Source organism: Bos indicus, chromosome 28, assembly GCF_029378745.1.
Source record: "Bos indicus isolate NIAB-ARS_2022 breed Sahiwal x Tharparkar chromosome 28, NIAB-ARS_B.indTharparkar_mat_pri_1.0, whole genome shotgun sequence".
Classification (NCBI taxonomy): domain Eukaryota; kingdom Metazoa; phylum Chordata; class Mammalia; order Artiodactyla; family Bovidae; genus Bos; species Bos indicus.
The window spans coordinates 25,787,273-25,815,110 of NC_091787.1; the positions used below are offsets into that span (position 1 = coordinate 25,787,273).

Here is a 27,838-nt window from a genome sequence, read left to right on the forward strand (position 1 = left end):
AAACCCACCAGCACCACTGCCTCACGATCCTAGCAATAGCTGATGTTTATTGAGCACTTTTCTGTGTTCTAAGGGCTTCTCTGTCTCCTTTGATCTTGTAACATTCCGCGAAGTAGGTTCTATTTACCATCTCAGTTTTTCAGTTGAGGAAACTGAAATTCACACAGCTGTTGAGTGATGGAGCTGGGATTTGAGCCCCAGGTGATGGCTTTGGAGCCCTTGTTCTGGGGCACTGCCATCCATGTGAGGATGAGCCAGAGGGAAGGAGTCACGTGGAGGCTTAATGTGTCTCTGGCTTGTACTTGGGGATCAAAGGACAGTTTCCATGTAATATTCAAGGGTTGGTAGGGACCTTGGAGGTGTCTCGTTCATTTTACAGGAGAGGAACCAGGGCTCAGAGCATTTGCAAACCTGCTCTGAGCAACATGGTTGATGGCAGCTCAATGATGGATCAGCATGGGTGCTCCAGAGCCCATGGATCTGTATGGTCTTAGACAGATGGGTGCCTCACCCTGCCGTCCCTGTCCTCCTCCAACCAGACTGGAGCTGAAACGACCTTCCTCAGCCTTGGCCTCACTTTTTTTTCTTTTCATCCTTCCTCCAGATTGACAAGTATCTCTATGCCATGCGGCTCTCTGATGAAACTCTGTTAGATATCATGAATCGTTTCAAAAAGGAGATGAAGAATGGCCTCTCCCGGGATTTTAATCCGACAGCCACAGTCAAGATGTTGCCAACGTTTGTAAGGTCTATTCCCGATGGCTCAGGTGAGTCTCACACCCAGAGACTGGGCTCTCAGGGCTGAATGCTCTGTGAAACCATCTTTCCAACTTCCATCATTTGTTCATTTATTCATTTACTTACCCACTCATCCAGTTATTCATCCATTCACTGTTCCATCCGTCTGTTCTCCCATCCATCCATTCACCTATCCATCCATCCATCCAATTTATGTTTGTTGAGATTCTGTCTTGTGATAGGGGACACCATGTTTGGACCAGGCTGACCTCCCCTGATCGTCCTGACTGTCCAGTGACTTGTGGAAAGAGAGCATAGTGTTCACGGATCTTCCAGATGCTGTGTGAATAACTCTTACATCTCCAGGACAGGAAAGGTTCCAGAACAAGCCAAGGGTTCATGTTAGGAGAATCTCTCCATCAGGGCACCAGGGCCTCCCTGTACTATCCCAGATAAGCAGCAATCCTAATGGCCAGGTGGATCTCAGACCCAGAGGGGAGATTCAGGTCCCCATTTGAACAAATTTCATAGATGCTAAGTCAGGGTAGCCCCTCAAGCAGAGCAATGGTGAGGGGAGTAGGATTGGAAAAGGGAAATTACCCTCTTGGTCTGCATCGTGTGGCTCATGTCCCGCAGTGGGCATTTGGGGGCTTCCTGAGAATTGTCATTGCCCCCGCCCTAGGGGAGTGGCCTCAGTCCCTCCACTTGGCAGAGTGGAAGCTGAGAGGGCATAGCCTGGCCTTGGCCTGCTCAGTGGAGGTCATTCTGTCTGGCTGACCCAGTGGTGGGTGTTGTGCCTACCCCAGCTTAGCACATGCCCAGGAATCCCGCCTTGAGCTGGGTTCTGTACTCTAGGCTGGGGTTCACCTGCCATGTGCAAGGGAGGGAGAGAGATTATGAAAGTCAGATTTCTCTTGGGGTTGTGAGTACGCACTCCGAGAGTGTGGCCCTTACACTCTCTTCCTGTTTCCCCTCTGCTCTTGGGACTCATTTAAAGCTGGGATTTGAGGCATCTGATATGCAGCCTTCAAAATGGCCATCGGGAAAACTGCAGCTGTTTCAGCTGATGTTTATGAAAGATGGGCAGGTGCACCGTGTGTTGGAGCGACTGGCTGCAGTGGGAAGGTCCTCTTGTGCCAGCAGCCGGCCTTTAAAGTCCTAAACGAGATTGGGACACCGTGGAAGGGCGGGTGCTCTTGTGTGCGCTGTGGCTACAGGTGGGGTTTACTTCACGCACACGCACTGGTACTTGTATCTCTCATGTTTCCTGACTTTTTAAAATCTCCACTTTTATCCTTTTGTTTTCCTTGAGGTCTTGCTCACCAGCAGTTTAGGCTCTTTTATGACTACCGAAGAGATTCTGGCCATCAGAGTGACCAGACCACAGTGTCCCCTGGGTTTTTTTTCTCATGTCTCTGGCTTTGTAGTTTGCTCCTACTTTTCCCAACCCCGAATGGCACCCGTGTCCAGAAGCATTTGTGTCTTTACCAGGTTCATTGAATTCTGTAGGAGAGATGTGGCTCTGCATGCTGTCAGCTGAGAGACAGGGGAAAGGGAGATAAGATAGAGGCGCGCCCCCCCAGGGCCCCCACTCTGGCTTTGCTTAGATAACTCAGAAGGATGCCTGATGCTTGGGGGACCCCCGATCCTGTGTGACTGGCCCCGGGCTGGCCTGTCCCATGAGACGTTTCTTCCCTTTCCTCCTAAATGCTGCCTGCAAGCCAGCTTCCCTTCCGTGGCCCGTGTGTCAGCAGGGGATGCCCTACCTCATACCTTCACACACCATTTTTAGGGCTGAGGGACTCAAAGTGTGATCCAGATACACTAGTAATCTAGCCATTTGAAAACAGGGCTCCAAATGCATTCTTATTTGGGAAAAACAACATTTCCAAAGATCCCTCTTAGAGATCCAAAGCAGGGACTTGGTAGTCCCGAGGTTAGGACCCTGCACTTCCAGTGCAGGGGGCATGGATTTGATCCCTGATCGGAACGAAGATCCCATATGTTACGTGACATGGACAAATCAAAACGAAAACAAAAGAAATTGGAAGCAGATACCAGGGTGCTAAAGGCCCTGAGCAGTCCTACAGGAGAGAAACCTGTTAAACTCGGCTACCTGCCTTTTCCCCAAACCTGTTTGCTCTTTCCCCCAATATTTACTACTATATTTCATCTATTTTGAGACCCTATTTTTGTCTTCGTTGTTGAGTCCTCTGAAATCAGCAGTGCATTGTGCAGCAGTTGCCTCTTTAAATTACTGTGAGCAGAATTTTTTTTCTCTCTTCGCATTACATAAAATAACGATGTGTCCACATTCAGTGCTGTCTTAAATGTGATGATGTAGGTGGTGATCACGCCCATGTTGGGAAATGCTGTCCTAGAGTTTGTGGAACTGGAGCCAGCAGCCTGGGCCCCATGCCTCCTTCTGAGCCTCTCTCATGTCCAGTGTGAAGGGAAGTGAATGGGCCCGAATGTTCAGGGCCCCTCGGGAGCACAGAGCAGTGCTGAGAGCAGGAGAGGAGGAAGGGGAGACGCCAAAGCCCTGAGCCCCTGGCCTGCACGGCTAGGCCTTCCCCAGCTCCGCCTCCCTCTGCCCTCCCTGGGGACTGTTTCTTCTGCTCTGTGTTAGTTTCCAAGGCTGCTGTAATGAAGTACCATGAACTGGGTGGCTTTAAACGAGAGTGATTGTCTCACAGTTCTGGAAGCTTGAAGTCCAAAGTCATGGTGTCACTGGGGCCGTGCTCCTCCTGAGACACTGGACTGTCCTTCCTTGCCTTTTCCTGGCTTCTGGTGGAGGCTGTCAGTCCCTGACATTCCTTGGCGTGTAGCTGCATCTCTCCACTCTCAGCTTCTGATGTCGTGTGGCATTTTCCTCTAATAAGTATACCAGTCAGATTAGAACCCACACTCACGACCTCCTCTTCATCTGATTACATCATCTAAAAAGACCCTTTTCCAAATAAGACCACATTTACAGGTACCCAGGGTTAGGACTTCTACAGAAATACCTTTTGCGGGGGATACTGTGCAACCATAATATACTGTATAGCTCTTCTCTCTATGACTATTCCTAATATTCACGGGTGGGTTCAAGTCAGGTGTCCAGGGGCCCACACTCCTCCAGGAATGGTCCCTCCAGCCCCACATAGACACTGACATTGATGCCAAGGCCCTGGACACCAGTCCAGTCCCTGCCACTTTTTGATGGAAGTGCCTCCAACCACAAGGTCCCTTGGAGGAGCCAGAATGTGGGTCTCCTTCATAGTAAACCATGGTGCTAGTCTCTTTTCGAGATGTTAATTACTGCTTCACCTGTATAATTAGTCAGTGACAAAATTAGTGGTAATCCCAAACCACCAAAGGATAAATTGGAGTCACTGCAGTGGAGAGGTGCCCCTGCCTGTCAAGCGGTGATGTGACTTCCAAGTCAGAGGGAGAAACAAACCTTTCCTTTCCTGCTGACCTCGACCTTGATGACTGGATTACTGGAAACTGTTGGCTTTTGAAACTGTATTGATTTTTTTGAAAATGTCATCAGCCCGTTTTTGTTAATTTCCCCCCTTTTGACAATTTTAATGGGCAGTGCTTTTTCTCTAATTGTTCTCAAGTAATCTATACATTAGGTTAAAAAAAGATGCAAAACCCTAAAGTGGCTTTTAGCTGCTACATATCCTTTTTGCAATGGGAAAGATATGAATAATACATAAAGGAGGAAGATACTGAAGCCTTTTTATGCTGGTGACTTGGCTAAACAGAAACCCTTGTTCAAAGGTGCCCAGTTTCTGGGGATAGCTGCCCACCTGGATCCAGCTTCTGTCAGAAGGCCTGCCCGACTTTGGTTCTCACTTGGGAAACTTCCCCTTTTTTTCTCATCTTGTCATTTATCACTCAGGATATTGTAAATATCAATTAGACTGTAAGCTTCTTGAGGGTAAATTGAGTTGAAGATTTCCTTGTTTCTGCTTTGTGGTTCCTTAGTGTGCTCTTCACCCAGAGGATAAGTTTAGAATGTTTGATTTGCGATGTGGTCCTGGGCTTCCCTGGTGGCAATACGGGAGACCTGGCTTTGATCCCTGGGTCAGGAAGAACCCCTGGAGAAGGGAATGGTAACCCACTCTAGTATTCTTGCCTGGGAAATCCCATGGATAGAGGAGCCTGGAAGGCTACAGTCCATGGGGTCGCAGGGTCAGACCCGACTGGATGACTAACACGCTTCTTCCTGGACTTCCCAGGTGGCGCTAGTGGTAAAGATCACACCTTCCAATGCAGGACATGTAAGATCCCTGGGTCAGAAAGATCCCCTGGAGGGAGGGCATGGCAACCCACTCCAGTAATCTTGCCTGGAGAATCCTCATGGACAGAGGAGTCTGGCGGGCTACAGTCCCTAGGGTCGCAGAGTCAGACATGACTGAGCACCTTAGCACACTCACAGTTAAATTGGTGGGGCTTAAGATATACTGCTTTCCAGCCAAAGGAAGGAAAACATTTCCTTTTCTCACTGCATTTGGGCTGTTCACTTACCTTTCTCTGTCCTTATGTGGGAAGATGGTTGGATTATCTCAGAAATTCTCTCATTTGATGAAATCTCCTAAATGCCTAGCATTCCAGTTGGGTTTCTGATGAAGGTGTAAACTCTCATTGGCTAGCAGGATTGCAGACAGGAGGCTTTGTGTCTTGTGTACAGGATTAATTCATGGAGCAGGCAACGGGAGGCATTTCATGAACGCTGAGTTCTGTTTGCGCTGTATTCCAGCACAGGTCTGGACTCGAGAGAGACATCTGTTTCGGTGTTTGTTTTCCATTATTTGCTGGTAATAATGACTGTCATTAGAAAGTGGAGAGTTGCCAGGGGCCCTTCAGATGCTTTGTTTAATGAGGCTTCTATAGAAGAGCAGTTCTTCTTGGCTTCAGTGGAAATGGGAAATGTAGGATGAAGTCTCGGCAGTGGCAGGCAGGAAGGTTGAAGCCAAAGATTTGAAGAGGAAGTAAGAAGGAAGCCGACTGCTGCAAGGAGACTGAACTTGAAACTGAAGGGGAAAATAGAGTTTCAGACCACTGGATTAATCTCTGGCTCTGCTGCGTATTATCTGTGTGATCTTGGAGAAGTCCCTCAACTGCTATAAGCCTCCATTTCCTCATCTGTAAAATGGGCGTGGCAGTCCTGCTGTGCCTGCCTCACAAAGCTGTCAAAAGGATCAAAGTGCTTTGGAAACTGCAAACCACCATGAGAGTCACAGAGAGTCATTGTTCTGCTGGTCATCAGTATAACGTAATAAATGACTTTCTAAGAATTCTTAATGAGCTTCCCTGGTGGCTCAGTGGTAAAGAATCTGCCTGCCAATGCAGGAGATGTGGGTTCGTTCTGAGGGTTGGGAAGATCCCGTGGAGAAGGAAATGGCAACCCATTCCAGTATTCTTGCCTGGGAAATCCCATGGAAGGAGGAGCCTGGCGGGCTATAGTCCATGGGGTCACAAAGAGTCAGGCACAGCTTAGCAACTAAACAACAATGAAGAATTCTTTGGAAGAATTTCCCAACTTTGGAAGGCCCTTCTCATCTGATGCGGCCAAAGGACCCCTACCCATCAGACCTAAATGTAGAGGTCTAGCCCTGGAGGAAAATGTCAGAGCTTTTCAGAATTCACCAGCATCCCTGTGATGTTATGGGAGGGAGGAGACAAAAAAAGGGGGGAAGCAAAGGCAGGCTGTCTCCCCGCCACCCCAAAACCCCTCATAATGTGGATGAGCCTACAGACTACAGCTCTGGTTCCTCTGCAGCTGGGTGATTGAACACCACGACTCTGAATGGGGGGACCAACTGAGATAAAGGGGAGGATACCTCCTTTATGGAGGGCAAGTTGGTATTTGGAGCGCCCATTGCCTATAAAGAATGTTGAACCCAGCAGCCTCTGCTTGTAACTGAAAGAAATCTAACTCAAAGTTGTATAAGCAAGAAAGGGAATTCTAGGTTCACATAATGGAAAATGTAGTTGTAAGTTGGCTCCTGTAATCAAGGCCTCATCTGTCTCTTAACCAAGGCTTCATTCGTAGGCTACTGCTGCTGCTGCTAAGTCGCTTCAGTCATGTCCGACTGTGTGAGACCCCATAGATGGCAGCCCACTAGGCTCCTCTGTCCCTGGGATTCTCCAGGCAAGAATACTGGAGTGGGTTGCCATTTCCTTCTCCAACGCATGAAAATGAAAAGTGAAAGTGAAGTCGCTCAGTCGTGTCTGACTCTTTGCGACCCCATGGACTGCAGCCTACCAGGCTCCTCCGTCCATGGGATTTTCCAGGCAAGAGTACGAGAGTGGGGTGCCATCGCCTTCTCTGCATTCGTAGGCTGCCTGTCCCTTATGGGGGCAGAGAGAGCCCCAGCGGCCGTAGCTGACACATCTCCAAACTAGAGGTCCCAAGGTTGTCTTGGAGAAGGTGGTGATTGGCTGATGTGGGTCACGTGCCCACCCTGAACCAATCACGTTGGCCAAAGTTGGGGACTCTGGATGCTCTTGGGTCACATGGAACAGGCTATCAACCCCAACCCCAATTCAGATGACAAAACAGGAAGGGTGATTATCTAAAGAGACGCCAGACAGCAAACAAAGCTTTTTTCCGGACACCTTGCTGTCCTTGCCAGAAGTCATTCCTTGATGCCCGTTGCCTGGCAGAGGATAGGGCTGAACAGACCATGCATTTAACCCAGGTGTTCTAACTGAACTAGCTGCAAACACTTTCTGATTTGTCTACTGTATATGGGACTCAGTACTGGGAAAAAGGAAGTAAGCCTGCTAAATTACCCTTGCCTTCAAATTGCTCATCACCCGGATGAGGAAGATAAAACTTTTATGTGTATATGTGTGTGTGTGTGTGTGTGTGTATTAATGAGCATCCCGGTATTTGCAAGTATATGAGTGACTAAGGAAAGGGAAGGGCCCTGGCCTTACCACAGGCGTGACCATGAGCAAGTCATTCAGCAGGTTTGGTTGGAGCTACCTTATCCATAGATGGAGTAGGTGAGTTAATATTTGTCCCATATTTCCTGTGCTGCAAATGTGATTTACAGAAGAGATGCCAACTGCCATTTCTTTCAGCAAGCACAAACACACCCTGGAATCAGGGTCACTGCTCAGGAAGGGATCAGGGGCTGCATTGGGCTTAACAGTGTCTGCTTGTAAAATGCCTTCAGGGAAAGGCCCCTTCACAGATCATCTCAAGACTAACTTTTCTGGTCTCCTTCTCTGCCCCTAACTCCCTGAAACCCTATTGACCTGTGTTTGTTGAAAAAAAAAAAAGAAGTGAGATGGACAGACTGTGGTGGGAGGCTGGGACGGGGCAGGGGTCTTACAGAGCTGCAGAAGTGTGGGCCAGCCCCATGCACCCTAAGGCCAGGTTCTTCCCTGACCTAGAGACAGATGAGATCATTTAAACTTATCCTGCTTGAAAACTTGAGACCTGGGACTTCAGAGGTGCTGCCTGAAACCTGATTCCTTCCTGCACAAAGGGCTAAAAACTCTTACCTGTTGTGTGTTGACAATGACACCAATAAGCAAGAGATCCCCCATCACATGGAACTTGAGCACAAGAACCTGCTTTTACCTAGTCCCTTGATTCAACTGAAGATGAGACTTTTGACCTGACTGATTTATCAAGATTTCTCAAGCTATTTTTTTAAGTTATGATGAAAGCCAGTGCAAAACGTGAAATAAATAACTTTTTATTTTTTAAATTAAAACAGTAAATAAATTAATTAAATAAAAATGTTAGGAAGGAAAAGCACCCATATTTTCATCCTAGCACAGTGTCCGCTTTTGCGTGTGTTGTTTCCCTGTATACAAGTGGTTTATAGAGAGATGTAGCCATTCCTGACATGCTGACATCTCACGCTAATGCTGTCCCTGGGGATCCTTGTTCCTGAGGTCTGTCCAAGAGGCAGTTGTATCCGATGGCTATGTATTTGGGCTTTGGATTCAAATTCTGGCTCTGGCAATTACTGGCTATGTGCTTGGGCAAGTTCCCTAACCCCTCCTAGACTTTACTTGCTCATCTGCAGAGTGGGGATCATAATAGTACCTACTTCACAGAGTGGAGAGGGGTTAAAAGTAAAATGAGACAGAAGAAGTACTTAGCAATTGGAGAACAGAAGGGCTCAATGAATGATAGTAAGTTAAGTGTTTCTGATGTTCTAGTAATTCATTCTCCTGGGAAGGGACCCTCTCATATCCCGTTTACTTTTTTACCCAGTAGTAGTGTAAGCACTATAGGGATTAGGATTCTGATGGGAACTCAGGGAAAACCCAAAACTCATTTGAATGACCTGTGACATCAGGGTCAGAATTTCTCACAAAGCTGAGACACCTTCTTCCTAGCAGCCTCACTTGGTCTCTTTCCTTTGGACTATCGGCTCAGATGCTAAGTTGTGTCCAACTCTGAGACTGATGGACTGCAGCACGCCAGACTTCCCTGTCCTTCACCGTCTCCCAGAGATTGCTCAAACTCATGTCATTGAGTCGCTGATGCCATCCAACCATCTCGCCCCTTCTCCTCCTGCCCTCAGTCTTCCCCAGCATCAGGGTCTTTTCCAATGAGTTGGCTCTTCACATCAAGTGGCCAAAATGTTGGCGCTTCAGCTTCAGCATCAGTCCTTCCTGAACATTCGGGGTTGGTTTCCTTTAGGACTGACTGACTGGCTTGATCTCCGTGATGTCCAAGGGATCAAAGAGTCTTCTCCAGCACCACAGTTCGAAAGCAATATTTCTTCAGTGCTCAGCCTTCTTTATGGTCCAGCTCTCACATCTTGTACATGACTACTGTAAAAACCATAGCTTGAATTATACAGACCTTTGTTGGCAAAGCGATGTCTCTGCTTTTTAATATACTGTCTAGGTTTGTCATAGCTTTTCTTCCAAGGAGCTAGCCTCTTAATTTCCTGGGTGCAGTCACCATCTGCAGTGATTTTGAAACCCAAGAAAATAAAGTCTGTCATGGTTTCCATTTTTTCTATATCTATTTGCCATGAAGTGTTGGGGCTGGATGCTGTCATCTTAGTTTTTTGAATGTTGGGTTTTAAGCCAACTTTTTCACTCTCCTCTTTCACCTTCATCAAGAGGCTTTTTAGTTCTTCTTTGCTTTGTATCATTTAGGGTGGTATCATCTGCATATCTGAGGTTATTAACATTTCTCCTGGCAATCTTGTATCCAGCTTGTGATTCATCCAGCCTGGCATTTTGCTTGATGTACTCTGCATTCAAGTTAAATAAGCAGGGTGACAAGTAACCTTGACATACTCCTTTCCCAATTTTGAACCAGTCCATTGTTCCATGCCTGGTTCTAACTGTTGCTTCTTGACTTGCATACAGGTTTTTCAGGAGGCAGATAAGATGGTCTGATATTCCAATCTCTTTAAGAATCAGCAACATCATGTGGTATATCCATAGTGTGGAATATAACTTGTCACAGAAAGGAATGAGGTACTGGTATATGCTTCAGTGCAGGTGAACCTTGAAAGCATTATGGAACATGAGAGAAGTCAGCCACAGGGGACCACATATTGTACGTGTCCATTGTAATGAAATGTCCAGAATAGGGAAATCTCGGAGACAGACAGTGGATTAGTGGCTGGTAGTGGATGAGGTAGTTTGGGAGGAAATGGGGAGTGACTGCTAATGGGTATAGAGTTTCTTTTGTGGATGATGAAAAATTTCTGTATAGTAGTGGTGATGTAAATATACTAAAACTCACCAAACTGTACACTTTAAAATGTGATAGATGGAGACTTCCTTGGTAGGCCACTGTTGCAGTTAGGACTTCACTCTTTTATTGCAGGGGGCATGGGTTTGATGCCCATGCCCCCTTGAGCCATGTGGCATGGCCAAATAATAAAAATAAAATCAAATGTGATATTTTAATTATTTCTCAGTAAAGCTGTTACTAAGAAAACAACCAACCAGTCAGTGGTATGACTGCTTCCTGTTTAATGAACAAGAAGCCAAACTTCCTTGAATGAATGAATGGGCCACCAACCCTTGTGATCAAGCAGCTACCAAGCACTTATTGAACTACCCCGGGTACCAAGGGCAGATGTAAAGAATCCTAACTTGTGATTTTTCCCTCAAAGAGCTTGTGAGGATAAGAAGAGAAATTCAGTTGTAAATGTCTTTGGTTTATTCCTCGATTCCTTTGCCACCCTCATTAATTCAAGTATTAATATTGGTTGTGTTCATACTATATGCCAAACAACCATTCTAAGTTCCAGCAATAGAGCAGTGTGTCAGAGCCTAAAGTTTGCTGGAATCAAATACAAAGAGGGTGTCAGTTTATAAAACAGAAGTTTAAAAAAACCCAACAATCCATTACTTAAAAAAAAAATAAAAACTTGAAGGGGCTCAAAATAGTGAAAACAATGTTGCAAAAGAAGAGCAGAGTTGGAGGACTTTCACTTCCCGGTTTCAAATTTTCATAAGCAGTCAGGTCAGTGTGGTACTGCTGTTAGGATAGATATACAGATCAATGAATCAGAATTGAGTGTTCACTGTGTCAATTACATCTCAAAACAGGGGGAAAAAAAGAATTGAGAGTTCAGAAATAAATCCATACATTTATGGTCACTTGATTTTTCACAAGGGTGTCAAGACTGTTCAGTGAGGGCAAGAATAGTCTGTTTAGCAAATGGTATTGCTATTTGACAGTGCCTGCCTGGTAGCTCAGTGGTGAAGAATCTGCCTGCCAGCGCAGGAGATTCAGAGGAGACATGGGTTTGATCCCTGGGTCGGGAAGATCCTCTGGAGAAGGAAATAGCAACCTACTCCAGTATTCTTGCCTGGGAAATCCATGGACAGAGGAACCTGGTGGGTTATAGTCCATTGGATCACAAAAAACATGACTCAGCAACCAAGCAGCAACAATCCATGTGCCGAAGAAGGAAGCTGAACCTCTACTTCAGACCATGTACACAAATTAACTCAAAATGGATCAAATACCTCAGTGTAAGAACTAAAACTATAAAACTCTTAGAAGGAAACATAGGTACGAATCTTTGTGGCCTTGAATTTGGCAATGGATTTTTAGATATGACACCAAAAGCATCAGCCACAGAAGAAAAAAGATAAGTCGCACTTCATCAAAATTATAAACTCTTATGCTTCAAAAGTCATCATCAAGAAAGTAAGGTGATGGTGAGACAGTGATAATGTAGCATCAGAAGTAAAATTAACAGATTTTCATTGATTTTGGAGGGGACCTGGGATAAAGAATGCTGGGTGGAGGCTTAGTGGCTTGGTTTCTCATCGCGGCCACCTCCACTGGTGCTCTGTGGCAGTCTTGGCACACAGGCCTGTTGTCTTTCTCTAACCCACTGAGGTCCACCCCAATCACTGCTCACACTGGTCGTGAGGAATAACGCCGGTTCAAGCCGGTTGACTCTTGTAAACCGGTTTACTCTTGACCAGGAGGGACTTCTGTTAAAAACATCCCCTGGGCAGAAACAGCATGCATGTCCAGTATCTGATGAATGGATACACATACAATGAAATATCACCCAGCCTGAAAAAAGGAGTAAACTACTGATAAAAGCTAAAACAGGGATCAACCCTGGAGACTTGATACAATGTGAAATATCTAGAATAGGCAAATTCATAGAAATAAAAAGTAGAATAGTGTTTGCCTGGGGCTGGGGACAGGGGAAATGGGGAATTACAGCTTAATGGTTAAGAGGTTCTGTTTGGGGTGATGAAAATTTTTGAGAATGGTGGTGGTAGTTGTGTAACACTGTGGACATATTTAATGTCAAGGGGTTGTACACTGAGAAATGGTCGCAGTGGAAAATTTTATGTTATGTGTATTTTACTACAATCTAAAAAAAATCCCCTGGGGAATCAGTGGAGCTATGGACTAGCTGGAATTGGTGTCTCAGCTGATGGGGAAGGAACTCAAGGCATGGAATAGACCTCAGATGTAGGGTTTTCTCTGAGTTGAAGTGCTGTTTTTATTTTTACCTTATGGATAACATAGCCATTTGTGAGAAGGGGAAAAGAGTTGGAGAACGATGGTTAGTACTTTAACGAAGTTCATACTTTCGTTCTCCTGCAGTTGGGACTGAGTGGGACTGTGTGAAGCTGTCTGCCTAGGGACGCCTGGCTGGGAGAGGGCTTCTCTTGCCCACTCTTCCAGGTGGGGCTGTAGAGTGATGGGGTCTACATGATTCCTGTTTTGTGGCCGAAAGCACGGTGAAGTGGGGCCAGACCCTGTTGAGAAGTGGGTGAAGCGTGTGGCCTTCCCAGGGGACTTGAATCTGATGTGATGTTACTGTCTCCCTAACAGAAAAGGGAGATTTCATCGCCCTGGATCTTGGCGGATCTTCCTTTCGAATTCTGCGGGTGCAGGTGAATCACGAGCAGAACCAGGCTGTTCATATGGAGTCTGAGGTTTACGACACCCCGGAGAACATCATGCATGGCAGTGGAAGCCAGGTGGGTCTCTACTTCCCTTCTGACTAGCCCCTGTGGCCTAAGCATCAGGCTCCAGGGTACCCCCAGGAACCAGCCCCAGAGCAGTGGTGGGCCGAGCCCTGGGGCGAGTCCATCATAGGCATACATAGAGGAGGACTCCCGGGTGGAAGGGTATGACTGCCTGAAGAGATCCCCACCGTGTGAATGAGCTGGAGGGTGGGAGGGGGCTACTGGTCCTTTCAGCTGCGGGGCCTGTCAGGTGAGGGGTGTAAAGAGGAGGCCCAGCGGGTAAATGCATTCATTCCCTAAGGATCCTGGGGTGGTTCCCCAGAAGAGGGACAGCAGAGTCCGTGGGTGAAAGCCCTTCTTCCAAGTCATTGTCCTCCTCACCCAGTCCCCCAAGGCCTCGGCCTCGTCAGTTGTGGCTGTCACCTTGTGGGACAGCAGGAATCTGAGTTCAGAGCCCCAGGACTATTCTAAAGGGCTCCTGGCTTCCCAACTGAATAGTCTCCTACGAGACCTTGGCATGGAAAGCAGCGAGGGCAGGGCCTTGCCTGGAAAGTCACCATCCCTTCCTCTCACACTTGTAACCCCTGCCAGCGGAAGGGCTGCCTTCCTTTGCTGGCCGAGGCCATGCGCGTGCTCAGAAGGGCCTGTCCACCCTCCTGCTTCCCCATCTGGTTGTGGTGGGTGGTAGGTCGCAGGCTCACTGAGGACCCTGTGATCAGGTTGTGGACAGCCCTTGACAGGCTTGCAGTCATTTCTGGTCCTGTTCTGCTCCTCCCCGTCTCCTGCAGATGTTCTGACCCCTCCCCTCCCATTTAGAGCTCGCCTCCTAGGTCATGGCTGTTGTCAGGATATGTATTATTCAGAGCTTGCCAAATATTTGTTTTAGGGAGGGTGTGTTCACAGCAAGGTTCATGACTAAGTTCTGCAGAAAACCTAATGGCTCTGGGCTGGACTTTGGGATGAAGCCCAGCGCCTTCTCTTGACTCCTCCTTGTTCCTAAATTCCCATGGATGGGACCTAATGCAAATCCCACCTTTTCCTTCTACCAGAGAAAAGGGCTAATCCTGGTCTTTCACCTGCTGCCGAGGAGGGGCGGGGGTTGTGTTCAGAGCTTTTCAGACTGTGAGCACTGATGGGGACACTGTCCTTAGGCCACTTTTTATCAGCCACTGAAACAGGTGCATCGTTTATCGGATGCCCCTGCCCGGAGGTCTCTCCGCTATCCCTCCATAACAGGGCTGCAGAGATTGGCTCATTCATTCAGTGTGTGCATGAAGGCTTCCAGCGAGTGGGTCTCCTCACCCTGCCCAGTGCTCGCCACACTGCTCCTTTCTGCAGGTGGCCAGCAGCCTCCGGTTGGCATCTTGCTCTTTCTATTTGCCAACAAATACTGATTAGTCACTCTTCCCCATGGCCCTTGGGAGGAGCCACCTCTGCCTCCTGCCTTCACCTCTGGGACTTGCCCCCCATGCCATGGACATTCCTGTGAGTCTTGGCTTTTTAGGAGCAGGGTTTGTAAATTAAGGGGATGCCCTCCTTCAGGTGCATGCATGCTGCATCACTTCTGCAGTGACTTTTTTTTTTTTTTTAAGATTTTTAGAAAAACATTTATTTCTTAAAAGTTAACATGTGCATACTAGGAAACCAAAAAACACAAGAAGCAGAAGACACAGTCATCCAAACTCGTGAGCAGTTTACCATTTGATGTGTCCTTTTAGGTCTCATTTGTGTATTTACACAACTAAGCGTCCATTTTTATGTAATTAAGATCATACAGTTGTGTATCATGCTTTCTCACACATCGTGAATATTTATTGTTTCAGAGTTCCAAAGCTAATGATTCTTCTAATTGCTGCCCCCAGGACCTTGTCTGTCCCAGCCTCTGTCCCCTTCTTCCCAGCTCCAAGATTACTTTGTTTGCAGCTGTTTCTGCAGCTGCCCCTTTCAAGCAGTTTGCAAAGAAAAGATGTTGATGTTGATGAGGATAATGATAATATTATTAGAGCAAATACTTGCATAGAACTTGTTATGTATGTCACTGATATAAGCCCTTTATACAGATTAACTCATTTAATCATCGTTACAACTCTGTGGGTAGATATTATTATTATTCCTGTTTCACAGATGAGAAGATTGAGGTTCAGATGTTAAGTGATCAGCCCCTTGGGTCACACAGCACATAAGCGATAAAGCTGGGATTTGAACCTGGGCAGTCTGGCTCCAGATGTGACAGTTTTAGCAATGTGGAGCACTCTTTTTAATTAATTAATAAATTAGCGTTTTTACTAAAAATTTTTGAGAGTGTAGAAATGTGTGGGCAAGGAGGAAAGTTCAAGAGATCGAGGGAGGAGAGGGTTGGCAGTTGAAAAATAGGGATGAAGAGGCAACCTCTCGTCTAGAAGTTTGGTGTGAGGTTAGCAATAAATATCGGTGGCCCATTTTTCTGATATGTCTTGTTGACCTATAGAATACTCTAGTCCACAAAGGGCCCCATTTTGCCCATGAAGCAGCTCAAACTCACAGCCTGTGAATTGTGCTGAATTCTTGGGGCTATGATCTCATGTTCAAACATAGGCAGGAATTTTTAACAGATTTTAAAACCTTTTACTCTAAATAATTTTAAACTTTCAAAAAAACTTTAAGATAAGCACAAAGAGCTTTTTATGTCCTTTATCCAGATTTCCCAATTAACTATTTGTTTTACCCTTTTTTCTCTCTTGCTCTATACACACACACATAACACACACAGAAATAAAGTATCTTGAAAGTGTCAGCACAGTTTTAAGCATTAATAATTTCAGAAATATAATTGCGTCCTTAAAACATCACTTATTTAGCTTGGGGAGTTTTGAATACTAAATAAATAACTTAAATTTATTTAAATTAAATAAATGTGCATGCTGTCAGGAAAGAAAAAAAAATGTTTTTTAGTCACTAAAATTTTGAGTGCAGAGAGGCTGGATAACTTCCCTTTTTGGTTGGTCAGACACGAGTTAGCCTGGGGGAAGCTTCCTGTCTATTCTGAGCAGGCTTGTCACCCCTGCGTTGGGGCATCCCACAAATGGCATTTCCTTTTTAGCAGAGTGCAAAGGGGTGGGTGTGTTTGACTTCAATCCAGAGGCTGCTTCCAGCGCCCCAGCCCTGTGTAACTCACTTCCCTGCCTCTTCCTGCCCGCAGCCTGCCTGCCTTCCGCCCAGCTGGCTCCCCTGAGGGCCACGGGGAGCCTGGAGCTTCTTCCGGCAGATGACGTGGGGCGAGCTGTCAGGCTTAGTAACAGGTTTACGTTGCTCAGAAATGTAGGTCGCAGGAAGCTTAGCTGGGTTCTGCCAGGGAAGGTGGTCATGTGTCTCCTTGGTCAGAGTTGCCACTGTCACCATGGCCTCAGTAATAGTGACTCAGGGACAGAGGCTCCCAAGTCAGAACTGACAAGGTTTCCTTTCCTTTGGCAGGAAGATCAGACTGCAGAGCTGGGTCAGAGACATCTGGGGAAAGATGGGGATGGGAATATTGACTTCCGGCCTCCTCTCAAGGAGACTCTACAGAGTGGCTGTAGGGGCAGCCGTGGTGCCTGGCCCAGCTCTGGCTGGGTCCTTCCTGGGTTCCTCCTACACAATTTATCCGACGTTTAATTTTGGTTTCCTCTGTCCCCTCAATCTGTCAGGGAGCTCCGACAGAGTGGCCTGGAGTGAGTAGACCATGGTTTTGGTGAAACTGTCTCTTCTCCCCTCGAACCAGAGCCCTAGCGGGGAGAGGAAGTGGGTGCTGCTTATGGTCTAGTTGTGTTTTATCTGCAAATTCAATCTGGAATCAGAAAGCTGTGGATTCTGGCAAATGGTCCTTGTGCCATTCCCCGACTCCTCCCTGGTCTGGGTTCTTGTTCCTCCATAGCCCTTTATCCCAGGCACCACCCCCACAGCCTGGGGACCAGCCTCCTCCCCTGTATAGGTCTCCCCCCAAATCCCTTTAGATGAGGAGGGAAGAGAAGGAGAGGGGAGGGGACCTGCCCCCTCCTCAGGCATTTGGGGGGGATCTACCCCCATGGACTCCACCCTTTCCCGTGGGCTCTCTCCTGGACACATTTGTTAAAATCAAACCTGAATAGAACTATAAGTTTAATATGGTGGGGGGGAGGGGAAGGACCCTGCAGAGAAAGCCTTCAGGCAGTTGGCCTTGCCTTGGCTGAGCTTTCTTCCTGTGACTGTGGTTCAGCCCTGCAAACGCTGCATTCTCTGGGCTTCAAGAAGCTCCATTAGCTGTGTCAATCCCATGTACACGGGAGGCCTAGTGTTAGATGACAGCCACGTGAAAAAAAAAAAGAGGGGTTACCTAGACTGTAGCATGGTTGCCAAAAGAGCATATATATGGTTTGGTTATATTAATGGAGGTAGAGAGCTAAGAGAAAGGGAGGTTCTTAGTTTAACTAAGCTTTTTTTTTTTTTTTTGATCAGAGCACATATGAAATATTATATTCAGTTCTGGATATACTTTAGAGAAAGAGGGAGGTATTGGATAAATCCAAGAAGTTGCCTTAGAGGTGATGAGCTTGCCGTCATTGACAGTATTCACACAGAGGCTAGGGGAACAGTGTTCTGACTTCTTTCTAGTGGTTTCTAAGATACATATGCATATCCTGGCAGCATGTTGTAGAGCCAGCAAGTTCTACAACATGTCGTAGAACTTAAATTTCAGTTCACTAAATAAATCGTAGTCTATTCACACCATAGAATACTGTGCAGCAGTGAGAAGCAGTACACAACTACGTGGATGGCCCACACACATAATGTAGAGGAAAGGAAGGCAGATGCCACGGAGTGCACACTGCTGTTCCTTTTATCCGTTGTAGACAACCATGCAAAGGGCGTTGGAAGTCAGAGTGGCTTGCGAGGCCTTGTGAGCGTGGGTGGCAGTAGCAGTGACTGCACGGGAGGGTGTCCGTGCTGACACAGGTGGGTGCACCTTGTGAGAATCCAGTGAGCCCTTCACCTAGGATACGTGCACTTTTTTGCATGCATATTGAACTTGAGTTAAAAGTAAAAATTGGATACCTCGAAGATTGTGAGATCACTCAAGTGGCCTGGAGGCTAGGGAATTGACTCACAGAGCTTCTGGAACTGACAGTGAGGGAGAGAGAGATGGAGTTAGAGAGAAGGGGCCAGATGGCCACTCTGCCTGGGTGGCTGCTGGCGGTCCATGGCCTGTGTGTAGTGGAGGATGAACTGTTTTTCTCTTATTTTCACATTTCCTAAATACCCAGATGATACATCTTAGTACCCAGGTGATACACGAGAGGCCACGTGAAGGCTTAAAAAGGCCTCCTAAGCCGTGCTGGCCCACGAGGCAGGCTGTTTTCAAGGGACTCTTCTTTGCCAGTCATGCACTTCCTGGCTTCTCTTTTCCTTTTTTTTTTTTTTTTTTTGACTGTGCTGCACATCATACATGATCTTAGTTCCTTAACAAGGGATCGAACCCACATCCCCTGCAGTGGAAGCATGGGGAGTCTTAACACGGAACCTCCAGGGAAAGCCCCACCTGGCCGCCAGGTGCCTTGGGATGGGCAGCAAGGGCAGCCAGGCTCCTTTCCGTGTTGGGCAGAGAATCCCTCACATTTTTCCTGAAGTGCTAAGTCCTCTTTCTCCTTCCCAACTGCTCTCTTGTGCTTCCTCCAGCTTTTTGATCACGTCGCTGAGTGCCTGGGAGACTTCATGGAGAAAAAAAAAATCAAGGACAAGAAATTACCTGTGGGATTCACATTTTCTTTCCCTTGTCGGCAATCCAGAATAGACGAGGTAAGACGTTCTGGGATTATCAGGCTTCCCAGACACCCCAGAGGGGAAATGCTAAGGAACCCTTTTCCTTTCTCTTACTGGATGGTCTGCGTGTCTTGTATTTTTTTTTTTTCAGAAGCATTTGTAGAATGAATGTAAGGTCATGATACCATGTTTATTTTTCAGTTGCTTCAGTTATATGTGTATTTTTCATGACAAATCACAGTATTCGTGGCCATTTGGTAGAGAAAACCATTTCTTAAACTCAAGCATGTGGAGGAAAACAAAGCAGGGTTAGTGGCCTTTCACGAGGACCATTGTCAGTACTGGTTTCCCTTGGCTTTTGAGAGCTGAGGCTTGACAGCCACGCTCCTGGGCAGAAGACAGGGTGAGACTTCCCTGCTCCCGCCGGAAGAGGCAGGAGATGGGCCGGGAATGAAGCAGCTGCTGGCTGTTTGCTTGTTCATCAGTGGCCGTGGACCGAGTACCGTCCTTGTGGGTTATGGGTTGGGCTAGGCCCTGGGAGAAAGCTGCACACAGATGTGGCCTGCCTGGCAGAGGTGCTGTCTTCCAAGAAAGAAGGCGTTGCCGAAGTGGATAGGGAACGTCCTCGGGGGCACAAGAGCCCCACAGGGCAGAGCAGAGCAGATGGTGCCTGGCGGAGAAAGAGCCAAAAGTGTGGCCGCCACCTGCCAGCCTTGACCCTTCTCTGGGGAGGGCTTGCTCAGCCGGGCATGCTGCCTGCTGGGAAGCCAGTGGATCCCAGGGTCTTATTACCCATCTGGAGGCCTGTGCCCGCTCCTCAAGGCTGCCTGGGACCTTCAAGAGTGTCTAGACCAGCTACCTTTTTTGACAGATGAACAGAGTCACCCTCAGAGGAGTTGGGAAGACTGCCCACGAGGAAATGGACAGAAGTGGTGGGGATAGGATTGATGTCCTGATTTCCAGTTCACGTTCTTTCCACAGCCTTGTGTTTTCCAAGGCTTTGGGGGGGCCTGAGCATTGAAGGGGTGATAACAGTGTCTGGGGGCTTTTGGAATGCCTGGTCAGCTGCAGGCTGCTGCCTGCCCTTCCAGATGCAACCTTCATGGAGGCTACCCGGCTTTTGGAGCACAGGGCGACTCAATGTGGACATTTCCCCGTCCCTGTGTCACCCTGGAGACGACGGGGCCTAAATAGCAGCTCTTCCCAAACAAGCCGCATTTATAATGACTTCCTGCACTCGGGGAATAGTCACATAGAACAATATTCTTTTCTTGGATCCTTGGTTTAAAGAAAAAGATACAGAAGCAACATGTAAAACTATTGAAATAATATAAAGGTATAAAGCAAAATGTAAAATTCCTATGCTTCTATAGTCTCAAGTGAATAACCACTGGGTATCTGTCCTTAGTGTTTCTCTAGAAATATACACACGGAAATGGATTATACTGTATACATAGAGTCATCGCTTACAAATGGGAGTTACATTCCAAACTTGTGGAAGAGGCATGAATCACTGTTAGTGTTATCCTTTAAGCTCAGGACTTGGCTCTTAGAAGCACAGTAGCCAAGAATTATCTTAGCATTTTGTTTCTCTTCGAAATTTGGCTCTGACGAAAGAAAGTTCCTTGGGGCCATGGAAACCAAGGTCTGGTTTGAAGATACAGAAAGGTGATCAGGTAATAACAGCATTTCTCTTTCTAAATGAAGTCTGGCTGTGCAGTTGACATCAGTTAGATCTGCATGCTGTGCGACACCACCGCACTAGCCAGCCACTGACTGTGTTTGAGTGTGAGCAGCAGGGTTTTTTTCCTGTGGCAGCCCCCAGAGAATTCCATTGTGTGGATGGATAAACAGGAGATAAGAGTCTGGGTCTGTTACCCGATGTGATGTGTCCCCCGCCAACCCCCCGGGCCTTGAGCAGACTCCCTTGAGTCACTATCCTTGAGTAGACTCCCCAGGAACCTGGAGATTGCGGAGGCCTCCTAGCCCTCTTCCAACCCCTCTGTGCTCTCCTATGCAGGCCATCCTGATCACCTGGACAAAGAGATTTAAAGCGAGCGGCGTGGAGGGAACTGATGTGGTGAAGCTGCTTGACAAAGCCATCAAAAAGCGTGGGGTAACTTCTCACTAGCCACTTGCCTTGACCACCTAGAGCTGGGGAGTGTGGGGAGAAGGCTGTGTGACTAAGGTTCTTTTGGGGCACAGTAGTGTATGGCCTGTGGCAGCAGTGTGGTGGGTGTGGGTCCTTGAAGACCGAGGCAGGTGAGCAGTGAGAGCTCACAGTCTGGAAGATTGGGGCTGGTTCAAAGCAGAGCCGTCCGAGGTGCTACCAAAGAGCCAAGCTCTTGGGCAGGGGTTGGCCTCCTTTTGACATGAGGGCAGCTGTGCAGGGAGCTGGTGTGATCGAGTGCAGCATGCCAGGGTTGCAGCAAATGCAGAAGGCACACGGATGCATTGGGATGTTTACACAGGTCTGTGGCTCTGTGAGTCAACTGCACACTGAAAAGAATTGTAAGCCAAATAACGAAGGGCACCTTTTTGTCTCCATAACGTGATCACTGGGCTTGAATGTGGTGAATTTGAGTGCCTGCAGTGATGAAAGCAGCAGCGGAGACTATGAAATGGGAGCCCTCCAGCCAGGCTATCTCAAAGGCTGGTGATCTCTGCTCCACATGTGAGTGGGCAGTGACCCCCTCTTCTCTCCCTCCAGGACTATGATGCCAACATTGTGGCTGTGGTGAACGACACGGTGGGGACCATGATGACCTGTGGCTACGACGACCAGCAGTGTGAAGTCGGCCTCATCATTGGTAACGCCCACCCTGTCCTTGTCCCTTCCTGAGGCTGGTGTTTCCAGCTGGCGCTGCCGTCTCTCTCGTGACGTGATGTGGTCACAGCTGCTGATCTCGTCTCCCTCGTCCAGGTACCGGCACCAACGCGTGCTACATGGAGGAGCTGAGACACATCGACCTGGTGGAGGGCGACGAGGGGAGGATGTGCGTCAACACCGAGTGGGGGGCCTTCGGGGACGACGGGGCCCTGGAGGACATCCGCACCGAGTTCGACCGGGAGATAGACCGGGGGTCGCTCAACCCCGGGAAGCAGCTGTGAGTCCCACCCTTTCTTACTAGTCAGAGAGAGGACCCACGGGACGCTTAAGGGGAGATTTGGGGTGGATGACGAGAGGGGCAGGAAGCCAGGTGATCACAAAAGGATCACCCATCAAGTGTATATTATCTCACTTTTTTTGAGACACACACAGCTGTGGTGTCTGCAACATTGAAAGTGTATTTTAAATTATTTTCTCCTTATTAATTTTTATTGAAGTATAGTTGATTTACAATGTTGTGTTGGTTTCTGCTATACAACAAAGCAAATCGCTTATATTGATACATTTATCCACTCTTTTTTAGATTCTATTCTCATATAGGTCAGTGTATTGAGTAAAGTTCCCTGTGCTATACAGTAGGTTCTTATTAGTTATCTGTTTTATATACAGTAATAATATGTATGCATCAATCCCAATCTCCCAATTTACCACCCCCCACTTCACCCCCAAATTTCTGTTTAATTACACTGTGATTGTATTCTTGTAAACATTTTAAAAATTAAAAGCACAGAAGCATTAGCCTGAAGCTAAGGTTTAACAACATTTCCATATGCTGTCCTCAGTAGGGTTTGCTGCTGAGGGTGGGAGAGGCCACTCAGCATGTGGGGTGTCTGGCGAGCAGGGAGAGCGAGCAAGTGTCCATTCATTCTGCACACACTTCTTGAGCACCTGAGATGTGCCAGCTCAGTGCTTGGCTCCAGGCATACAGAGTAGCACCTTCCATTCCAGAACTTAAAGTCCCGTTGGGGAGGGAAGTCACATATACAAATACCTGTTATGCAGGGGAATGGTTGGGAGCCATGTGAGTCATGCAGACTGTGGGGAGACCTTCTTCCGTATCATGTATAAGCCAGATGGGTCACAGCTGATAACAGACACAGTCTGATGTCATAGCATCAGACTTCTCTGGCAAGTTGGTCTTGGTCTTGGAGAGCTCTGGCCACAGAAGTATGAGTGATATTATTTAGGCTGGTGTGGACATTGCTTCCTGTGAGCTCCTTGTTTCCTGAAGTGCATATTCATATTTCTCTGTCATGCTAGCATGCTGCCCTCTTTAACCTCCCAGCAGCCTTATTCTGAAGTTGGGTGCTGTCAGCACGCTGGGAGATGTTCATTGACCCTGTGAGCTTAATTGCCTTTATCCTTTGCCAGAGAGACACTGTCAGGGAGTTTTTCAGTTTGAAATCTGTCACCCAAAAGATCTCAGTCCCCCAGGCTGGCTGATTGGGACTTCCACCTGAGTTAATGGAATTGCATAAATGGCCAGCCTCCCTCCACTGGGAGTGGTGGTGGTGAATAAATGAGATCTCTCACTGGGAGAATCCTGAGTTCTTAGTCCCAGTACTGAACATCTGCTCTGCATGCTGAAACACCAGCTGGATAATAAAGAGCCCCAGCTCTGATAACCAAAGGTTTTTTCCCCTCAATCCATTGACCTAAACCCCAATTCTAAAACCTGACCCCAGCTGCCTTGAAGCTATTTACTTGCGTGTTTATATATGTCACTGGAGATGTGTGCTTGATTATAGTCCTGCTTCAGACACCCTGGGGCTATTCTGTACTATGGGGCATGTGTACCATATTCCATCTCTCAAATCCTCAAATGTCCACATTCCCAAGCATATGTGACCCCAGGGGTTTCCGATAAGAAACGATGTACCTGTAGTTACTGTCAATCACTGAGTCTCAAGTCATCCCTCTCAGCAGAGCAGGTTGGGCAGTTGCCTGTGATAACTGAGCAGATAAGGCCCAGGGCCTTGGCTGTTTCCTTAGACTTAATGTAGGGATCCTGCGTGGCTTGGCTGGAAACCTGGATTTTCTGTCATCCGTTTTGATGTAGTTCTGAATTTCTCTAAAGAGTTGAACTGTATCCTTGGGCTGAAATGTGAACTGGCCTCCCAGTTGACTTTCAATAAACATATTTGGAATAGGGGATGGATAGAAGATGGACACGCGAAGATAGGTGGGTGGATGGATGGATGGATGGGGGTTGGAGGATGAGTAGTGGATAAGAAGTGCGGCTGGGAAATGGGTGGGAAATACGTGCGTGTATAAAAGAGTGAGACAGGTGGGATAAGGTCCATCTCCACCTTCCCTGCTGACTGAACCATAGGTCAGGTCTTGGGAAGAACAGTCCCGAAGAGATGACAGATCTTGAGTTGTATCATATATTGCTAGAAATAGGCTATTGGTCAGAGGGTTTTTTGCCAAAGTTAATGTAGCTGGTCTCCTAGGCATCTGCCTGATTTTGGGGGTCTTCCCTGTGTCTTCTGTACAATGTCAAGTTCTTCAAAGCGTTTCATTTTCCTTGTACCAGGGAAAGGTGTTTGCTCCATTTGACTGATGGGGAAGTTAAGGCACTAGAACCCTGGGACAGGGTGGCTGGCTTAAATTGAGGTTTAATTTGGCTTAGGTTTGTGGTTTTCTGTCCTGCTGGAAAGTACATGTTTTTCATAGTGAACTTCCAGAATGTCCTAAGAGGCATTTCATCATTTATGAGCAAACATTATCATGAATGGTCTAAAGGAATGTTTTTCTTTTTTTTGGCTGTGCTACACGGCGTGGGGAATCTTAATTCCTTAGAAGAATTCCCCAGGACATCCCCTAGAGGAATGTTTTTCACTAGAATTACATTAAAACATTTTTTTTTTTTTTTAAAGGGGAATTCCCTGGTTGTCCAGTGGTTAGGACTCTGCGCTTTCACTGCCAAGGGTCTAGGTTCAATTCCTGCTCAGGGAACTAAGATGCCAGAAGCTGCATGGCATGGCCAGAAAAAATAAAGAAGAATTACGTAGAGACCTTTAAAAAACATATTATTGCCTAGGTATTTTCCCACCCTACCCACATTCCCTCCCAATCCTACTTGGCCTAGGCTGAGGCCTGTCTTTAAGACCCTGCAAGTGATTCTAGTTTTTAACCAGGGCTGGAAACAGAGGTGTGCTAGCTAGCTAGCTAGTATCTAGCTAGCTCTACCTAAAGGCTCTGTGCACAGGTGGGCTCTAGACCGCTGTGCATCCACTTGTTTGTTTTGATTGAAGTTTACATTTACTGAGTACTGACCATATACAGCGGACAGGAAGGGTATCAGTACAGTGGCTCTATGGCTCCTGCCTCCGTTGCTGACAGCTGCTTCAGGACCCCTCCCCTAGCTCCCAGGTTAGAAGGTTTCTCCCTCTAAAAGGGATTGGCCTTGGCCTTCCTTCCTCCCTGCTGCCCTCTGTCCTGGTTCCACACCTGTCTCCTACTGTAGATGTAGCTCCCACTTCTTTCATTTTTAATTTTCCTTCTCCTCTTCTTGTCTTCTTAGGCCTTTTGCTCTTCTATTTTCTTTTATTTTCTGCTTTGTTAGGAATTCTGAATCCCATTCCCCTGTGATTCCCTCTCACATCTTTCATAGTGAAGGAGACACCGCCCCCCAGAGCAGCAGCAGCAGCAGTGATTGTGACAGCAGGGAGGTCTGGCCTGGAGAAATCTTTGGCCTTGATGGTGGTGGAGTAATTGCACCTCTTTTCAAATCATCTCCCAAACACCTTCCTTACTGTTGCTCTGCCTGCTCCATAGACTGTCTCAGCAGTTCTAATCCTCTTTAAGTGCTCACAGACCTCACCTTCCTTCTCTGACCCTGAGCTGCCCGTTGGAGCAGACCCTGGCTGCCAAGGGCATTCCTTGTCAGCATCCAATCCCCTGCCCACCTTTCCCAGACTCCCCCAGGCCCTGTGGGCCACAGCTCTGCCTGTGCCCACCAGCATGCAGCGAGGCTGCAACACCATGGTGCCACCCACTGGCCTATGGTCATAGGTATCTGACTGCTGAGCAGCAGATCACGGCTTGCTGGCTTTTGCTGGAGGCTTCTGATAAGTGCTGTTTCCTTGTTCTGCTGCTCCAGCGGGGACTCTAGGGACTGGGAAAGGACAGATTCTTGGCCTCAGGCTTCCTTTATCTGAAAAGGGGGATGGCAGTGTCTATGTGTCTAAGAGACCATCATGTAGAAAAGGGAGCAGATCATTCTGAGTGTCTCCAGAAGGCAGAACTAGAAGCAATGGGTGGGACTTCTCTGGTGGTCCAGTGGTTTAGGAATCCACCTGCCAATGCAGGAGGCGTGGTTTGATCCCTGGTCTGGGAAGATCCCACATTCTGTGGGGCATCGAAGCCTGTGCCCCACAACTGCTGAACCCCGATAGCATTCGAGCCCATGCTCCGCAACTAGAGAGTAGCCCCTGTTCCCCGCAACTAGAGAAAGCCTGGGCACGGCAATGGAGACCTGGTGCAGCCAAAAATAAAAAAGAAGCAGCAGCAGCAAGGTAGGGAGGTGTACAAGGCTGACTAGTCCACCGTAAGGGGGAAGAACCTTCTTGTTGTCAAATTTGCCCAGTTAGCGGGGGCAGACTGCCTAGAGGAGTGAGCTGGAGGTAGACGAGCAGAGGCTGGGCTGGGCTGGGGCTGGTGGCTGCCAGCATGACAGTAATACAGGTGACTTTTAATGACACTGTCCATGGGAGAGACAGAACAGCACAGTGCTTAGAGCTTGGAATCCGAAGCTAGATTTAACTGGATTGAAAATAATTTGCCACTCATCAGCCCTACAACTGTGGGCAAGTTATATAACCTTTCTGTGCCTCAGTTTTCTCATCTGTGGAATGGGGATAATGATAATATCTATCTCATAGGGTTTATAATAAGGATGAAATAAGTTAATACACATAAAGTACTTAATTAGGTAGGAGACACAGCAAGGACCATGGCTCAGTATTAGTCAGGCACTGGAGCATTTTACCTATATCCACCTCTATCTTTCATACAACAACCTTATAGGTGGGCCCTGTGTGATCCCCATTATGCAGGTAAAGAAACTGAGGCCCAAAGAGGTAAGTAGCATAATAAAGTGGTAGGGCTGGAGTTCCGTTCAGGCAGTCTGGCTCCTGTCTGCTGAGATTCCAGTTTGGGTGGCACTAAAGCTGTTCCCACAGGTGCCTGGGACAGGAGCTAGGTGGGGCAGCAAGGACTCAGCAGGGTGCCCTCCTGCCAGGGATCCTCAACACAACCGTGGCCAGGGCAGTCCTGTCTGGTCCTGTCTGAACAATGAGAGCTCATGTTTCTCCACTCCTTGATTTGGGGGGAGGGAGGGCCGCGTGCTCAGGTCCCAGCAGCATCCCTGGCTCCCGCGCCCGGCTCTGAATGGAGCAGATTCTTTTGCTGTGTCACAGCCAGCCCTGGGTGTGCCAGCTGGGCTCCCTCAGAGCAGAGGCCAGCCGCCTGGATGTGGACCTGCCTCTGATCTGTCCTGCCCTGGGCTTCCTCCTAGCCCCTTGTCAGCCAGGACTCAGGACCTGGCTCTGGCTCAGATATGGCTTCGAGCCCTAGTTCCTGGCTGCCTCTGCCCTGCAGTGTTGGGCTCAAAATGGCTGCTGCAGTCACAGCACTCACACCGCCCACCACACCTCCCAGGGGAGGCAGGAGGGCCGATCCACTGTGATTGGTGGCTGAATGTGTCCGGAGTGGTAGGAGGAGCTGGTTGGTTTTAAGCTACTCGGGGAGCCCTCTCCTGGAGTGTAAGGGCAGGTCAGTGGGGAAGGAGTGAGTTGCACAAAGCACTTTCTTGGAGACCTTTTTTCTTGGTCTCTCTTGGCTGGAGAAGAGAACATCGGTGCCACGAAGGTGACCAGCGACAGAGGTCCCATGGGGAATGGCTGCGTTTCAGCCCTGTCATCTTCCCTCAGAGAAGACGTCTACACTTTCTGAGCTGGGAAATGGAGAGAATACTTCCTGACCACCTTGCCTGACCAATCAGGAATT

General features: G+C 47.8%; 1 protein-coding gene across 4 annotated transcripts in view; it reads left to right on the forward strand.

Moving 5' to 3' along the window:
• HK1 (hexokinase 1) overlaps positions 1–27,838 on the forward strand; it is a 131,828-nt gene that overhangs the window by 78,910 nt on the left and 25,080 nt on the right. For all 4 annotated transcript variants that reach the window (XM_070781822.1, XM_070781821.1, XM_070781823.1 and 1 more), the window contains 6 exons: positions 605–767; positions 13,049–13,197; positions 18,853–18,972; positions 20,957–21,052; positions 21,647–21,746; positions 21,860–22,043. In XM_070781822.1, coding sequence (XP_070637923.1) covers positions 605–767; positions 13,049–13,197; positions 18,853–18,972; positions 20,957–21,052; positions 21,647–21,746; positions 21,860–22,043 — 812 coding nt within the window. The remainder of the gene's footprint in view (positions 1–604; positions 768–13,048; positions 13,198–18,852; positions 18,973–20,956; positions 21,053–21,646; positions 21,747–21,859; positions 22,044–27,838) is intronic.